Source organism: Strix uralensis, chromosome 15 (genome assembly GCF_047716275.1).
Source record: "Strix uralensis isolate ZFMK-TIS-50842 chromosome 15, bStrUra1, whole genome shotgun sequence".
NCBI lineage: Eukaryota > Metazoa > Chordata > Aves > Strigiformes > Strigidae > Strix > Strix uralensis.
Window position 1 is genome coordinate 7,194,877 of NC_133986.1, and position 19,585 is coordinate 7,214,461.

At 36.6% G+C, this 19,585-nt stretch overlaps 1 protein-coding gene across 1 annotated transcript in view; it reads right to left on the reverse strand.

Moving 5' to 3' along the window:
* The window catches only part of LUZP2 (leucine zipper protein 2), a 197,485-nt gene that overhangs the window by 68,192 nt on the left and 109,708 nt on the right, over positions 1-19,585 (reverse strand). Inside the window, exon 6 of the mRNA XM_074884575.1 lies at positions 200-262. Within this exon, the coding sequence (XP_074740676.1) occupies positions 200-262 (63 nt within the window). The remainder of the gene's footprint in view (positions 1-199; positions 263-19,585) is intronic.

Consider the following 19,585-nt stretch of genomic DNA (forward strand, 5'->3'; position numbering starts at 1 on the left):
AAACCTTGCATTTGCTCGCTTTCTAATACATTTGAATTGCTTCTAGTGAAGTCAAAGAAATTCATTGAGATGAGAATGCTTTAGGACACTCACCACACACACATAATGTATAATCTATACCAGAACCTCAGGACAGAAGACTTTGATGCAAGCTGCTTTTGTGTATGTTAGATTTAGAATAGAGAGGAACTTTACTTACCTCTTCTGCATGAATACCACAAAGCTTGTTTCCTGACAAGAGCTTGTTTTTGAGGCTTTTGTTCTGAGGGGAAAAAAAAAAAATACCACTTTTATTACTGAGTTACTGAAATACTAAGGGACCCTTTAAATATTTGATCATACTGGTTTTATTTGATACATGGATAACACCTTCAAGTCACTAGCAAAGACACAGATAAGAAGACAAGACAGATGCATCATGGCACAATATCCTCTCTTACAGAATTCTAAAAGGCTATGACTTTGCATCAAAACCTGCTTTCACAGGAACGGGACTGCACATAGAAACCTTCCAAAACATTCTAGCAACAGAAAGCAATTTAGATTGGATATGCTGAGGTAAAAAAAGGAAAGAAAAAGCTCTCTAATCCTTACTTAGTGTCAACTTCATAGCTCAATATAGTTTTCAGTAGATCATTATAACAACTGAGTCATAGGCCCAAGATCTCATCACTCAACCTTGATGATCAAATTCATGGGGTCTTTTTGCTAAATTTCATAATTTAAAACTGCAAGTAATCAAAAACTTTAGAAGGTTAGCTACCTGACAGCATTCTGCCAACTCAATATGGTTTTTCATGTAGGAGTTTTAAATGTAGTTGTTCTCAAGGAAAATAATAAACCTTGATAAAATGAATTTTCAATAGCCTGGTAATTCTTTCTGCACTTCACACTCTTATTATCCCATAATTGACAGTCAAGGGTAAAGGTTTCTCTGCAGTGCAGACATTTTTCAAAACTTCAGAAACATAAGCATTCGATAAACAGATCTTCAAGTGCTGGACATAACATGCTTACACTAAAAAGAAATGAAAAGAACACCAAAACCAACTTCTCCTGTTGTAATGAACTGTAAACATACATACAAAAATCTAGCCCACCACATTTCAGGAATGTATTTACTACTGAATAGCAATAGCTTTCTTGAGCATTGTACAGAAGAACAAGCTGGCATTAGAGAAAAAACATTAATTCCATCCAGTTCAAAGTTAGGTCCATGTCCCACTGAAACACTGGAAGCTTTACTTCCAGAATTAGAAGCATGGAGTTTTTACTGAAAAAACCTTTCTTATTAAAGCAAATGCAAAGCAACTAAAATTCCATTTGAAGCATCCTTTGCACAATTCCAAAATGAGGATAAGTTACGACATTTCACATTTCACTGCTGCTATCTACCGTGCACCAATACACACTGTTGCAGAAACAATAAATCTTTTCCAGCTGTTTGACATGGGTGCCCACGGTTCTGTAACGCAACAGAAAGGAATTGGGATGTTACTTTGAGGGAGACAACCCAGATTCTGCCTCACAAAATATGATTTGCAAAGGGGGGGGTGTGTGGGGAGAGAGAACAAATGTTGCTCTAATCAGTCGCACCATCAAATACTTTTTGTTCTTTGTTTGAAAATGTCATTGTAGCTCATCACAGAGCAACACCTTATTGTACTAACAACTGTAGAAATACTGAACAAGACAACTGGCTCTGCACAAAGGGAACTGGCTAGAAGATACAAGATGAACAAAGATAAATAAAATAGAAACCAAAAAGATGAAGCACACCCAACACATCTATTGCTCACTGGGGGTACATCTAATGATCTATGTTGTACTGTGATCACACATTAGATATGACTGGTTTCACACATAAGATCAGCATCACCTCTTGGGGTGATGGCCAAACAGATGTGCCAAAGGCACTGCTTCATTAGGGAATTGCATTTAATTAAACCAGGAAGTCAAGTCATCCTTTTGGTTTAACTAACTAGCTTCATTACCCTACAGTCCCCCTACAGCCTGGAAATGGTTGGTTTAGGTAACAGACTCTACCCACATTTCAGAACCAAAGTAAGAATAAGTTGTAATCCTTACAGTTTTACTCATTTATCTTCCTTTTCCCAAGCATAAGCTACTATATATAAAAAAAATACTTTTATTACTACATTAACAGTTCACATGTAACTTCTACAGGTGCTGTTTTGAGAAGAGCCTGCAGTAACCCAGAATGTGAAGAGCTGAATGCTTACCACCTCAACAGGACACACGTTGCATTAGATGGTTGTCACAATTTCCACATTTTGTGCCAAAATAGCCTGGCAAAAGAATATAGTTAAAATAATTTGTTCAAAAACAAAACTTGATGAAAATATTTTAAGTTAAGAGATGAACTCCAATTTGGAGATTTAGCTAAATTTAAGAGGATTTACAAAAATGTGAAGTATAACAGAGCCCTGTTTGATTTGGGTTCTGAATTATATCTTGCAAAACCAAGTCTGATCAGGCACATATTCTGTAAGTTCGCTAGAAAGGGGCTATTCAAAAATCAGATCGATTAATCAATGAAATTTGTAGGTTACAAATGCTTACTGAGTCAGGACAGAAGTTCTGACTTCTAAGTCTTAAATAAAAATTCAAGATGATGCTTCTTATTTTCCTGTTAAGCATCCTTCAAAGAACAACAAATAAGTTTAACTAGACTTTTACAGTTTTGATTTAAAATTTTTCATTTGTTATGAAATACTTCAATGGAAAAAGTCTTGGACATTTCAAGTTTAAAAAACAATAAAAGTTTAAGGAATTAATTAAGTATCTGTAAACATGTCTTTAATAGCCTCTTTTATAATTATATAGAATAATGATTTTAATTAGACATGGCCTTTTGCGATTTAGAGAAATGATACCATTATATTCAAACTAAATAGGTATTTTCATTTATTTGGACATCTTAGAAAGCTTACAGCACACACTGTTAGCTGGAGCGTTTGCATATAATCGTATCATTAAGGCAAGTTACTGTAGTATCTAACTCTCAATTTACTAAATCTTTTATTTCATTTGTGTAGTTTCAGTGCATCCCTAAATTCAGAAACAGAAAACTGTTGTCAGTGGTTGCCGCATGCGCAAGAGTCCTGTTGTCTCTTCCCATGCAGTCAATTCTTACTACGCTGGTAACTACACTCAAGAAATAGCACCACACCCGAGTACAGTGTTTGTTCTGTGTCCTCCAAAGAAGTGAGAACTCTCAATGACTACTTGCCAGATTTGTTAACATATTCTTCGCAGAACTTCCATACTGAAAATAAAAAGCTTCCCGCTACACTCCTAAATAGATTTGTCAGTCCCTGAGCATTTTTTTTCCTCTGTTCCTCTTATACTGACATAATATTAGCATATTTTGTTTGGGTTCTGATACTATTTTCAATATGTGAGACCAGACTTAATGAAAGCTGAATTCATTCTATGAACATTGACAGTAATCCTACATTTAGGCTGCTTAAAGATCTCCCACTGATATAAAAGCACGTAGAAGAAGCTGTAGCATAACAGTTGCTTTGCCAGTGCGCCTTTGCAACCTGCAAGGAAAAAAAGCCGCTTGCTCACTGGCTAGAAGGGTATCTATTCCTTTCTTTTCCTAATTTAGGAAAATAATCCCTTCACTTATGTCATTTAGTCTCCTGAATCAAATCCAGTAGCTGGCCAAAATAATCACAAAACATCTGACAAGATGCACCCATGTTATTACAAAATCAACAACCTCTACCATGACGGACTGAGCACATCACCTCCGCAGAAAAGCAGGAGAGAGAGAAGAAAAATACAGAGAGATATGACTACCTTTGCATTCTTAGAAAACAATAACCATGATGTCAATGGTCCTTTCTTTTCATATTGTTCAAGAATTTTTCTAACTTCTGGCTCAATAAAATTCAGGTCTCCCTCCCTCTCCTCTTTCTCCCTACAATATCAATGCATAATGGCTGAGAAGTGTGACAGGGGTTTTTTTAGTAATTTTAATTCCCATATCCCTATTAGAAAACTTGGACAAACACTTAAAAAGAAAAGCACAAATTATACATTTGAAAGCTCAATAGAAGCATTTTTATAGTTGCTGTTTTAGTTTCTTCCTTTTTTGCAAACTCATTTTATTAAAATCATTTATTATGTAGCTACATATTGTATTTTTCATAATACCCCCTCCTCATTTAGCATATAAAATAAACACCTCATGAGGCAAGAGTCATGGTTTATAGGCATTGTTAAATGTGACAAACTACCCCTGGGTCCAATTTAAAGAGGTTTATTATGACTGTAAATCTGAAATTATGGAGATTAACATTTATCTGATATATCATATATGCTACTAACAGACGAATAAAATTATGCCACTGATGTAAAAGGCACAAATCTTCAGATGTCATTTCTTGAAGTTATGTTATCTTGACCTCTGACCACACACATGAATGCTTTAATACTCTTATGTTCATGTTTCATGATTTGAAACACCAGTATTACGTCTTTGAAACAGAATCAGGATCTCAACCCAGGATGAACAAACTATACAACATAGACACCATCAGTACAAAGCAATTTAGTTTGCCTGCTAGCTTTTGAAAGCATGAGGACACAAAGTATGTTCAAGGAAAGAAAATCACTTTCTCTCTCAGAAAATTATTCCCAGCAATCAACTTCAATTCAGACATTTTATCTGAGGCCTGACAGCAGTTGTTTGTTGTATACAAGATAAACTTGGCTCTACCTCCCCTTGATGAATAGCGCAAATCAAACCATGCTGAGCTCCTGCTCATCATGGGAACGCTCTCTCTTATGGGCAACCTATTAAAAAAAACCAAAAAACAAACCCAAGAACAACAAAAAAACCCGTGGACTCTGCTCAGCAGGAGTGTCAGGGCCAACTGCCAAGATGAACTGTTTTCCATCTCCTGTTAAACCAAAGCAGTTCACTGCGCCCTTAGGAGGGAAATCAGAAGATAGCAACAGACCAAAATCAAATATCTGGCCTTATCTGATATCACAATGTATTAGTACCCATTTTGCTTTGGATATTAGCTTTGTATTTCACGATAATGAAAACTGTTTTATATTGCATGAAACTGTGTGATTGCTTTAATCCCAGCAGGGTTGGCTCGGCCCTTCATCTTCCTGAGACAGATAAATTGAGTTTCCTGCACTCTACTATGTGAGGTTTTTCTGATAAGACCTTAAGACCTCCAGTTCTACCTTGCCTTTATGGTCGGTGAAGACACTGAGACTTTTTGTAAGAGGAAATATTCTTGAGAATGTCTGAGTCTCTTTCCCCCCCAGTTTTTCAGTGGTTAAGGGTGCCAAACAGCTGAAGGACTTTGCCCCATCAATGTATTTTAGCACTGATGATGCATCTATGAACTGCACGCTTTCCAGATCCGTCTGGACCTAAACTCAGAAAGAACCATTGTCCTAGCTCTGAATTGCTGGTAAAAGCCCACTTTCACCACGGTCAGGCTTCAGCCTCTCTGTCCCAGAAACACCCTCCGACACCTCTGCCTGTGTTATATTCGGGAGGCACATGCAACACCCAGAAGCTGACAGCCCAACTGCCTAACCCCAGCAAACACATCACATTGCTGTGCTGTATGCTTAGACATATTTGGAATTTTAATGTCCTGTTTTGTTGGCTTGGTTTTTCCTTACAACTTTCTTACACTCTTACATTACAGATAAAGGCACATAAGAGAAAGCTTCCCCCAACAAACAGTATACATTTCTTTTCCTCTGCGTATCTATCACTTCTAATACTAGAGGTTGCTATTTCTTCTCCTGAATTTCAGGTAGTCCAGCTGAGCCGAAGGAATTGATAAGCAACACATGAAAATCTTCTATTTGAGTTTTTAGCAACAGTTTTGTGTGGGGTGCCACAGGACACAGGCACAACTATTTAGAAGCACACTATTTCCATGAACCCCCAGGCACGCAGGGGAAGCAACACCAGTCTTCTAGTGCAGACTTTTGTTGTTTAGTTGAGAACTTTTCCTCAACGTTAATCCAGAATAATTTGTGCGCTGGAGAAGCACACAGAGAAAAGGAAGGGCAGACTCAGGAATATATTTAGGCACACAGAGCTTCCACCTGAGAAAAATGGGTTTTGTTGGTATCCCTTCATCTTTGTGTGTATGTAACAACTATGCACAGCGATAGCCTAACTTTATACAGAAGTCTCCGCTCCAGCAAAAAAGCAATTCCTTATGTCTGCAGCACAGTAAATTCTGCAGTTGTGCCCCATATAATCCCATTGTGTAAAACTGAAATGCAATGCCACTATCTTTTATCTATACTTTATCAGCTATCTAACATTTGCCACATGACAACACCTATAAGATCAGGCACCTGCTCTCATATGCACCACTGCTGCTCAGGTCCTGCCTTACATGAAGTTTGTTGTGGGTGGCCTCTACTGCTGTGCATCACCTCCAGGTCTCTCCAGTAAGGAAGTTTTCTTTGTTTTGCACTAGTGAAGCAGCGTGAGGCTGTCTGAAAACACCTCTGAGTCGTGACTATAACCATGGTTTGGCTGCATCATAAAACGGTTGCTATAACAATGACAGTACAATGTTAAATGAACCAGAGTAAGGCGATATAGAATAATAATAATAAAAAGTATACCGAGTATTTTTTCCAACCTCTTTATCTCTTTCTCTAAATGTAAATGTGAGAAGGTAAATAAACATATGTATATATATTTAAAGTCATAACAAGCTAACACATTGCAGCATGTTGGATTGGATCCATTACAGACTGTAAATTTTCAGTCACAATCCCACCTGATCACGCAATAAAAACTTCAAAGTTTAACACAGAAAAAAACTGCAGCACATGTTGAGATTTGATTCCATCCGAAGTGTGGAACAGATCAGGGTGTAAATGTGAGCCTGCATGCCACTCGAAGGGAAACAGCAGCTTACAGGCAGTCAGAAGTCTTTCTATAGCTAAAACCAGCATTTAATCTGTTGCATACAATACTGTTATGCAAATACAGAGTAATTGATCTTTGATCTAGCCTTCCTCATGCACATGCTCTTTTCTCAGAATCTTTTCATATATTTTGATGTTAATGTTTCTGCACAGGATCTCTAAACACTGGCTTCTGCATAAAAGCTCACCCATACAAAAATTAATGGTTTAAGTGGCATTCGTGTCTCTAAAGCACAAATCACTGATAGGTTGCATTGAAAATGTTTAATGTTAATATTTAATGACTTAATAGGAAGGTTTAATTCGCAGTCTAGTTGCCGTCAGTACTAGTATAGTACGTAGATAACTAATTGCAGACCAAACCCCAGTCATCCATAGATACGTAGCTCTTCTGTGTCTGAGACTTCACTGAGAACACAGGTAAGCACAGAAGTATCAGACTAGTGAGAGACTCTTCTCCTCTGCCCAAGATGAAGTATTTAAGTGCTATTCAAAGGCAGTTGGATTTAAGATGTCCTCCATCCTTGTTCATCACTGACAAGCCATTAGCATTCTGAGCAGGATTAGAGAATGGCTGCTGTGTTTTAAAACTTCAACATTTTTACAGAATGAGTTAAGATACTGATTTTTCATAGCAGTCTTTTATATTACAAATGTGTGATGGGATCTAAGGAATCAAGTCACTTTAGGGCTCAATCATTCATGATTGTTATCAGAAATACTCGTGCTCTGAATTCAAGAGAAATTCATAATGCAGTTAGTCACCAGCTATCTGTCAGTCTCTGGGACTTCTTCAGGTAAAAAAAGTGATTGCAAAGCTCTTTAAAATTCTGATCAAATATATTAATTTCAGTAATTACTACTGTATTTAAATTACTATTTACACTACATTTAAAGATGTGGGGTTTGTTTTTCATTCCTTTTAGCATGTCTTTTGGATTGCATGTCTCCAAGTCACAGTAGATTTTGCTCTACAGCTCTCATTTATGGTGAGATTTATTTCCTGTCCAGTCCTCACAATTAGAATCGCTTGGAGAACAATGCAAATGCAGAAGGCCACAATTCATTCATGGAATACAGTCATTTGGGAGCTATCCTCATTCCTTCTGGTTGCCAGGTGGAGTTTGAAGTCTTCACTATGACCTGTAAGCAGCTTGTCTCTACCTATTAGCTTCATGTGCCAATAAAACAAAATAAATATTAAAAATAAGCACTGAAAACAGATCTGCACTGTAAAAGGAAGATTATAGTATACTGATACTTCTCTAATACCTGGGAACTTGCTTCACTCTTCCTTAATCCAAAGCTTTTCTTTGTATCAGGAATAACTAAAATTCGGCAACTTTTCACACTTGCATCTGAACTTTCACACATGCATCTGAATATTTTTTCAGAGTTTGCAAACACATACCCATAGAACAAAAAAAAAAATTTAGAAAAAAAACACGTTCCTGAATGACTATTGTTTATAGGGTTAGGATGCAATATCAAATATTAGTACACGCAATCTTTTCTTAGCATGTTTTAAACAGCTCAGTGGGGAAAAAAAATTCTCTCAGTCTCTCATCACTCAAACAGTGGATTTTTATGTTACAGCAATGAATCAGTGTAATGGACCAAGTATTCTTTTTTCTCCAGGGTGTTTTTATTTTGGCTTGCAAGGGGTCGAGGCCATTTATTTTCCTTACGTTGGAGTAAAGATAGCTCATGGTGGGAAAATTATACACAAAAATATTTATTGGACTGATTCAATTTTCAATTACACCTTTCCAGTCATTTCAACAGGACTTTGTTACAGGAAAGCAAATGCCATTTCTAATTCTTTCCGTGTCAGATATTCTAATTAAAAACATAGCAGCATATTAAATACAGAATCCCATTTTACTGAATTTGTATCTGAAATGAAGGGTAATTGCCTATGCCACATAGGATTATCTAGAGAAGAAACCTGACAGTTCTTTGATCTTTCCCTTTGGTAGAGGTGGCTGAGTGCCCTGGGGATGGTTTGTGGGATCAATAAAGCAGAATACCTAGTTAGGTAGATGTTAGCCTGAAGCTCCTTCTTTTCATTTATTTGACATTTGTGAACAGAATGGTGAAAATAAGCTGGTGCTGCTGCAAGCTGCCGGTTAGGCTTAAAAAACCAAAAAGTCTCAGTGAGAGCTCTATTAAAGCAAGGGGACAGAAAGGAAAAGCGTGCGCTAAATGTGACCAAACATGTAAGTAAAAATAATATAAATATAAAATGCGTTTCTGACTTTGAAAAAACCATGCTCCTCTACCACTAGAAGAGCGAAGGGTCATACTGATTACATTCTGTTCTACAACTTCACTTTTTCTTCTATACCAGCAGCAGGGGATAAAATGCTGCTTTAAGCATATTTTAGATCCAGAATTGTCAACATCTGTCTTAAAACATAAATGGCATAGTTACGAAAGGAGAAGGGCAGGACATGACGAAGGAATACATTTATGCTGCTCTCTGTGGAGTCATATCACTCAGGTTTGCTTTAATATTAATAGCTCTGTCTCCTGAATTCTTTCAGTAGCAATGCACTGAGTATTTGTTGTTAGAGAACTTTTTGGTCAATATATTTAATTTTTAAAAGAAGTTTTGCAACTATGATATACAGGCATCTAAAATAAACATCAGCTGTTTTGAAGAAGCTACTACAATGTTTCAGTCGGGAAATAGATATCCTTGAGGCAGTTTTACTGGATTGCTTCACATACTAAACATATTTCTACCATGCTGTGCTTGTTCAATATACTGAGAGATAAGTACCTGCATGATAGGTACTAAATAATACCTTCTTCTTGCCTCTGTCCTTTTATAGTCTATTCCCACTTATAGAATACAAAGCGATTTCCAGAAGTATAATAATTTTCACGTTAGAGCATTTCAACACTTTCTAAAACACTATTTTTAATTCACAAATTCAATGCAGGTGCTATCACCAGTGCTACAAGGTTTGAAAGTGAGGCTTCTGTAGGGGTCGAATTGATGCCAGGAGGCAATGCAATGCTGGCTCCATCTTTGGAACTGATGAAGTAGAAATGAGTTTACATTCTTTACATCTTGATAAGAAAATCATGCTAGCAATTTACCACAGTCAGCATATGTGTAGCAAAACCATAAGCCACATCCATGTACCTTCGAAATATCAGGAGCAAAACCTAAACACCATCCACCATTCTACTATACCAGATGCAGGCAGCAACACCAGCTCTACCTGCTTTTGAAGCTGGCAGGACATGAGATATCTTCAGCCTTGAAGTCGCCCGGTTGCATTAGCAGAGAGACTGGGGCGTCTGTAAGCAGCATGGAGTAAATCAGTAGATAGCTCACTTAATGCAAACGTAGACACAGGACAGTTTGCATGGACAATCAGGGGTATCCTTCCTCTACTGGCACAGAACTCTAATCCAATCATCATTAATCTTTAATTATTTCCTAAAAGTCATTCAGCAAGATAAAGAGAAGTCAGGAGTAGGATCTAATTCAGGGAAATCAACTGACATTTTTTGAGCCATCAACACCATTTCTTCAGGAATCACTGACCTACTCATGATAGTGAACATACCTTTTTATGCCAGGATCCCTCCTCTTGGGAAGGAAGGAGGAAAGGAGTATATCCTAACCTAAACTGAGATATTCTTCCATGTAATCGAAAAGTGTTCCCCTCTATTTAAACTCAGTACAGCAATATAAGATACAGATACTCTGTAGCGGGCTCCCTAAGGGTTCTTATGAAAAAAACAAAAAAAGGCTCTGAGTATGCTTAAACTTCTTTGGTTTCTGAGAGTAAATAACATATCTATAAACTAACTAAATATTTTCAGAAAAAAATAAAACCAAATAATATTTCAGTGAAAAACTGAAAAAGTTAAAGACCATAATAAAAGAAATTCAAGACAACACTTCTTAGTACTTAAACAAGAGCCTAATTAACCAAGAGGACATGGGACATCCTTCCCCTAGGAACATCTGGAATAGAAGGTGATCTGCCTGGTCATCTGCTAATCAATTCCTATTTTTGACAAGAATGCTGCCATGAATATGGACTTGAGTGAATATCTCAAAGTCAAGGGAGGGTTTCAGTGAGAGTTGGGGTCATGCTCTAAAATGGTAACAATTTATTATTACAAACATTTTCTTAGTAATCTTTAGAAGTCTTTTATGTGATAATGCAAAGTTCTTTGAAATTATTCCCCAAAATCATATTTCTCTGTAAGTAATCTATCACATTTTTTGATGTTGCTGACTTGATTCAGTAATGATTTTCAGCAAAGAACAAAGGGAATTTGTTGATCATTTACTTCAGACTATATAATTAAATGATAGAAGTTGTACTACGTAACTGTGAAATTACACAGAACACAATTCTGATTTATATTAAAAAGGACAAAGCCCAGAATATTTAAAGTATCAAAGCACACATGTTGTTTTCCACCATGAATCTCTGCCCAACAGGCTATAACATTTGGCAAAGACATACTGCAAAATTTGGCAGTGAACTGTGCCTACAAAAGAAAAGCACATGCTTCCTTTCTCAGAAAAATGCCTTATTACTGCTTTGCTATATCTTTTACTCTACACTGAAGAGTAATGCAGTATACAAAAGAAGTCGTTCCTTCTCTAAGTAGACTGTTAGTTTTTATTTTATCTCCCTGCATCCTGCTTTTGTGCACATTCCAAATGTCATCTATTATTGATCATCTTCTCTGAACAGTTGCATTGTGTACAAGCTGCAAAAAGTGATTTGCCTCAAATTACTGGGACGATTTACTATATTTAAGTGTCAAAAAAAGATTCTGTAATTCTTGATTAACTTCACATTTTGTTCCATATTGTTTCTGCAACAAAACAAGTTTCAGACTGCTTGATACCAAAACTTCTTCTAAATCTCTTTTCATAAATTAGATCATAACCATTCAGTTCAAGTTACTATTAGCATTATATGTCGGAACCTCAGCCGTAAGTCCAGGTATTTTGCAACACTTAGCATGATGAATAAGCATCCCTCAACCAGCCTCTTGCCTTTCTTTGCCATGCTTTCACCTTCCCAAATATATTTCATTCTATTTTAACTTCCTTTGATCATCTTTGATGAATCCTGATAAGACAAAAAAACTTAATTTTTTAAGGAAATTTCCAAAATAACACAATGTTTCAGCCACTCTAATAGACTAGCTTTGCTCTGGTGACATGTCAAATGTAAATGTATACACTGCATTTTGTAAATAGTAATGTGTGTAGTTACACTCCAAATGGTGTAATAAAGACAAATGATGAATTAAAAGAAAGAATAAGCTTGTGACATCAATGATAAACTGTATGCCTTCAACTCCATACACCAAAGGAGAGACTAGATGGGAAAAGTCTACCTTAACCTTACAGACCTTGCCTACCTTAACCTTACAGAGCACATATTAGTTGTCTGACAGATGTAAAGATGTGAACAGTCAAAACATGTCAACAGAAAATGTGTTTTAAAATAGAAAGCAAACATAGTCATAAATAATCTGAAGTTGAATCTGCAATCTTGCAATTACATGGTTATGTTGTACAGGTCACATAAATCACATGTTGTTTCCAAGCTATAATTTCAACAACGGACGTTTCAGATGGGAGCCACCACTTAGTCGAATGGACTGCTGAACATTCCCAGATACTTTATGTACCAGTGACGGCCCATACATGCAGCTGCTCACGGTCACCGTGAAAAGGAGTCTAGATTTTCCTGACACTACTGCTTTTGCACACCCCCCCTTGCTTCAGATATCCAAATGAAAGTAATTTGGAAAGCATGGCAAGACCTAATAACAGAGAACAGAACAACGGAAATTTTAGGATTTACTGAGTGTTCACCTCCTGACAACACCCAGTACCTGTAAAGTAGATCTAAAGAATTATTCTTTCTACATCAGGTAGTAAAGAAAAGACCTTGCTTTCAAGGCCTGACTTTGAAAGTTGTGTTAGAAAAGAATTTAAAATCATCTCTGAAGAAGTTTGAAAGGAACGGCATGATTTTACATCTGTCCTTGAATACCATCACGGTTTATTTAGCATACAAAGCATACCTTGATAAACAATCCAGCCTGTAAAACAATGCCATGTTTTTACCTTCCGGGCTAGAGACTGCTCTGTCTTTTAAGCACAGGAGAGTGGTTTGCAGATGGAAACTTTCCATAAGTCTGTTTTTCCTTACTTTAATCATTGCAAAAAAATCAGTATCAACTGTCAATGTGTTATCACTCAAAACTGTCTTTAACTCAATACTTTGATAAATGGTATTTACAAAATCTGTTTGGCTGTGCTTTCTGTAGCTTAAGTGCAGTCTATGTATGGTAGCAAGGTATTTTTAGAACTGAAACCATGCTTTATGAGAAACAAAGACTTGCCATTTTCTAGATTTATGATCTTTGCTATTTTGCTGGATAGAATGCAGGCATATTAATCATAATAGCAGCTATTTTTGTATTGATTCAACTAAACCTTCACAGGACCTTTCACGCTAAAAATAAAACAAAAAATAATCTGTGTCTCCCATCTCAACATCAAAGCCACTGCAATATTCAGAGGACTATGAATGTGCATAAGGAATGTTTATGCTCCTGCCTGAGATCATCATGATGCAAAATATTTTGCTGAATGTTATGCTGATGCATAAAATTACATCAGAATTAATGCCTAGTTGCACTTTCTCTGGAGTCTTTCTGGATTCAGAACTAAGATGGGAAAACACTAAATGCTGATGGGATGGGAAAAAACAAAAAAAAGTTTATGCATCTCGAGACCTATCACGAATGCTTTAAAAACCTCATTTATTTGGGAATAAAATGTTGCACATCCCAAAATAAAAAGAGGAGGGCCAATCTACCCCAAGATAAACCAGGGAAACCAGAAGAGAACCAGGAAAATCAGAAGAGACTCAGCAAGATCATCTATCCTTTGAGGACTGCATCAGTATGTACAACGTCAGTCATGAGCTGAACACGTCCCCTGCTCCCAGACATCAGTTATCAGTGCTGGCTAACACATCAAGTGCACACTGACATGGGAAGTGATGACAAAGCTATGTATAAAACAAATCAAACTGTACAACCAAAAGAAGAAGAGGGGAAGTAATTAATTTGTGTGTCTGGTGATTTAAGAAGACTACGCGCCAGGTCCATCATTCCTGCACAGGGCCTTGAATTAACGAACACTGGAAGTTCCATGCAGCTGCATGAAATTTACAGCTCAGCCTGAGATTTCAACTCTGGGAGCTGGCAAATGCAGCTATAAACATGCAGAACATTGTTGTAGCATTCCCTCAGCATCAAAGGCTTCACAATCCTACAGGGGTCAGCTATCTGAATGAAGTACCAGAAAATGCAGCAAAGCAAAATAAATGACAAATGCACATTATTCATCTCTACAATACATTAAAAAAACACATGTGCACACACAGGAGCAAAAAATGTGAGTAGTACCTCCTCTCCAAAAGCAGGGAGAGGTAAATGATGTAGAACAGCCCAGTACTGTTTACTGTTCCCATAAGAGGAGAAGGCTTACGCAGAAAGCAAAAGGCCAAGCGTGTCAACTGTGTGCTCATTAGGTGCAGATTCTGGAGTGACACAAAAACAGTAAAATAAGCTAGTAAGAGTCGAGAAAAAACAATAAGCAGAAAAACAATGCGAGAGATCCATATTTTCTTCAATATGGATCCAAATAGCTGCTTAAAGTCAGATAGTTTAACTGAAATTACTTAACTGAATTACACTGATTTAATGCTAAGCAAGTGTCAGACAACAGGTCTTCGAGGGGTTTGTGTCTTTTAACATTGTATAAAATCTAAGTTGCAAACAAATCACACACAAAAAGCTGGAACCACACAAGTAAATACTTTTAACACATAAAAGCTTGTTCATCTCTCTCTCTCTCTGCTCTCCAGTCCTTCAATCCACAGTATTAAAACCTCATACGACTAACACGGTGCTTCTGGAGAGGTCTCTGCCTCACCAGCATTCAGCAGCTCACCTTAACCTCAGACTCACAAAATGAGAGCTGTCGTGCTGCGTCTCACTGAGGCTGTGGAAGATCTAAGCTTGGCTTCTTTCTTAATGAGCACAGATCCAATACCCACATGGCATCTTTTCAAAGCGGTGCTCTAATCCTGGAATTTTTGGTATTTTCGGGTCATGGAAGGAAAAGTATACAAATTTTACTTCCTTCTATAAAAGTTTTTCTGATTTGCACACAACATATATAAACATTCGGGTCACTTATTTCTAAGAAAGTACCCACAAAAATCTGTGCAGCATTTTTTTTTTTATATTATTCAACTGTACTTTATATTTCAATACCTATTAGATTTTTCCTTTTTATTTTAGTTGAAACTGTTAATAATTTTGGACAAGAAAGCAAATTTGACAGCAGATTTCACATTAATACTTGTCTTGGAAAAGAAAGGATGTAAAAATGTAATTTACCCAATGCGATATTATCAAATAGAATATTGGTCTGTCAGTCATAGGCAGGCAATCTAAGTAATGCATCTGCCCAGCAAATTTAATAACTTTTATGCTCATATACTTTTCAGAACTATCTTAGACATCTGGCTCTAGGTCACAGAAGATCTACTTCTCATAAATGTTTCTTAAAGCTACAGCTGACTACACATACTATTTAAAAGTGGTATGTTTTTATCTGCAACATATTTCAATATTTCTGAATGCAGCAAGATTTTCAGGAGTGATCTTCTAATGAACTTACTGCTCAATAGCTGTGTGTCTTGAAATCCATAATTATTTCTCAAAATCCAAATCCCACATCAATGTTAAAGTTGTGTCATTCCAAATTCCCACAAGTTCATGATTTAAATTCATAGATTCATAGACTCATATTTCTGGCAAATATGAGTAACTATGCTTTGAAATATTAACAGCCAAGACATGAGATAATCATGGTGTAGACATTAAATCCGCCTAGCCAGGAAGGTATAAGGTCCTATTCCCAATTATATTTATTATGTTTAACACAACTGATAATATCTCATTTTACTTTGTTTAAGAATAATCATTCCTACTGATTATTCTTTGGAATAACTGATTAACCAGAGAAATAAGGTATTTGGCAAGTAAGGAAAGGGGAAAATAAGGCACAGAACAATGAGCATCTTGGTTAGGGGCTAGTGAAGAATAGCCACCACGCACACTGCAGTAAAGGCCTCCATCCAGGAGGTGATGCTGATACATGGCAAACACCTGTGTACTTTAGCAATCCTGATGCAAAGCTCAGCAGATGAAACTCAATCAGTCTAACTCTCCAAATACTTCACAAACTTCTGTTGGGACTTTAACGTGGCTGAATCCCCTCTGCTGAGGCCTAGAAGTAGAAGAGTTATACAGCTACAGATTTAATTAGTGGTTTATTAAAATTAGCAGGTATAAATACTGTTTTTACACTGATATTTGTAAAATAAGATACCCAGTTCCTGAAATTATTAAAAAAAACCAGAACACCTCAAACCACAACCAAAAACAAGGACAGCGGAAGCTAAACATTTACCATAGGAATCACAACTGCAGTCCTGTGCTTAAAAAACTTTCCTTAAGATTGCCACAAACCAAAAAGGCTGCAACCCCTATACAAGACACACATTTCTCACTCTAAGTCATGTAACAGTGTCTTTTTTTTTTTTCAGCCAATGGTCTTGAATTCTCTCCATAAATGCATAGTTCTGCTTAGAAACTTGCAAAGACTAAGAGTACTTCACATAAGTGTTGAGTGTCCTGTCTAGCTCCTCCACTCACCTTTTCAACTAAGAGAGTCACAGCATGAAAAACATTGAATGCTACTTTAAAGTCAACCTTAACTGAATGGAACAAAGTAATATCACTTGGGCTGTATTAAAAATATATGTAATCAAACTTTAAAAGAAAACTAAATTAGATCTAGAAACATACACTCTAAAGCATCACTAACAATAACAGAAGAAAAACCCCAAAGGTTAGGGCAAAGTTACATTTTAATTTCCTTCCTTTAACACTTGTAGGACTACTTCTAGTTACATTAGAAAGTCCAGAATGACTAAAAGAAAATCAAACATTTTCCAAATGAAAAAATATGTGTTGTTTAATGAGCAAAAATAATTAACTTAAAATTACTGATTCCTACATCATTCATTGAGCTTGAACCACCATAATGATTCGGTATTATTTTACAACAATTTTAAAGAACACACAGCAACCATACAATCTGTAGTACACAAAGTGCTACTCAGCTGATTGTTTTCTACACTCTACTCCCTCTGTGCAGAGGATGTAACTCGTAGTAAAGAATGCAGAGCAAATAAGATTGCTATGAACTGCACATACACACTTGCCTCTTTCAAATGTAAATAAGTTGGGGCATTATGCAAATGATGAAAACAAGAATTGGCAACAGACGCTGGGAATCTGCATCGATGAATAGAAAAATATTTACAACGTATTTTCCACCTAAGCACGTGTTTTGGTGAAATACAATGCCATAATACTGCTTCTAATTTAGCTGTGCATATTTTAGCAATGAAATTAGATCTGCTTTTACTTGTTGCAACAATAGAAACATCAAGAAATTTTACTTTTACTTCTCTTGCAGCCACAGAAAAACAGTCACCCTTTGACCCAGAAAAGGATGCAATTAACTATAATCACATGAGCCAATTCAGTGAGCCAACTCTTGTGTGTTGTTGAAATGATGCTTAAAGGAGCAGCACGAAGCTTAAAAAAAGATTTCAGATTCCATAGAATACCAAGGAAGCATACTATATATGTAGGGGAACTGTGCAGAAGTAGTTCATGAAGTGTACTGAATCACTGCATCCTTATATGTTTCAGCAGTTCTGGGTTTGACTGGTTCTTTGCTATGTCATATTTTCATTTTTGCCAAAAAGATCATGCTCTTCACAATGAATTTCCATGCGACATTTTCTCTTCTTGTAAAATTAAAATAAGGTGACAGCATTGTAGAAAAGAACAAAAAAAATTAATTTCATAACAGAAGTTAATTGCTGGCCCACCAGGTACCTTGGTGAATCCCCATGCTGATTCAACAAGACAGACATCACTACCAGACGGAAGCATTGGTAAAGAGCAGGTTACACCTTTTACCCCAAACTAATCAGCATCCACTGAACAGCTACAGGATATTAATTTCATGCCTGGGTGCTAATATTTCCTTAATCTAGGTTAGGCCCATTTTAGGAAATGAAGGAGATCCTAACTCTCAGGTTCCAGATCTTCACTTTTCTCCTGAGACTTAAAGTTCATTGGCATAAAATCTACAGTTTAAATGCTGAGTGCCTAGCACTGGCCAAACCAAATACACAAAAACTCATGGTTGTAACACACAAATGCACAGCATGAAGAGTTTTTAAAAGCACAAATTATGCTATTGAGAATTCAGGGAGAAAAAAAAGTTCATTAAATTTAATCTGCCTATAGACTCTATGCAGCCAAAAAAATGATAAATTTACCACATAGCAAGCATTTGATTTAATACAGACAGTACATGGGAATAATCTGAGAAACTTATTAGGGTTCACTTGACCTTTGTGACTACTGAAGTGATGCAGCAGAGTAGAAGCAGAGAGGCTGACAGCTGTCCATGTACTCCTGCTCATTCTTTCAGGCCAAGCTGAAGCCACAGCTACCATCACACAAGGTATCTTCATGTTTCCTGGGAATTTTCTTTTGCATAACTCTTATTATCTCTAATATGCCATATTTTTTGCTGTCCATGTATGTAATTTTAAATGGAAGGCAGTTTCTTATCAGAAATCAACAAATTGGAAATTAAGAAAAGATAACCCTAACTGCCTGCATTCACCCCAACAGGAAAATATCCTTGTTTTCATCACATTTTTTTCTACCATCTTGCTTTGACCTTTAAAACACAAGTAAACAGCCAAAAAGAACACAAATCCAAACAGAGGGAAGTTGCTAATGGCTACACTACTCCTTACAAAGGTGGTTATATTTTTGGCTTTTTATGGTGTCCAGGGATTTTTCTACACAGGAAATCCCTTCTCATGCTTCCCAGCAGCATAGCACCCCCAGACATACAGCTGAAGTGTACCATGCCTGTCATTGCACAGCACATCCCATGGTCTTCCACTGAAACGTTATTTTTCTGTGCAAGTAGCCTTGTCCTGGTGACCTGCTTCTCAATGTGGGCACTGGCATAAAATCCTTCATGTTTAAATGTACTTGTTCTTGCAGAATACCAGCTATCCATTGTCAAAATTAAGGATAGCAGGCTGATACCATTTTAAGAAAGACTAAATGGATACAGGTCCATATATTAGTACTTGAGACAATTGCTGAGTCTAATTTATAAAATGTGGATTTTCTAGCTCAGTGCTATTCTGAAGTACTTTAAATTTAAAATCAAATTATCTCCTTCAGTAAATGAGTAAACATCCACTGAAATCAACTGAAGAAAAAACTTAACATAAGGACCAAGAAATCTGCCACAAACAGAATAATTTGAGAATGACATGGGAAGATTTGAAGTTTTGATACAAGATATAAGATCATCAAATCAATACTAGAAAGGGAAAAGTTTCCTGGGCACATTCAGAGAAACTGA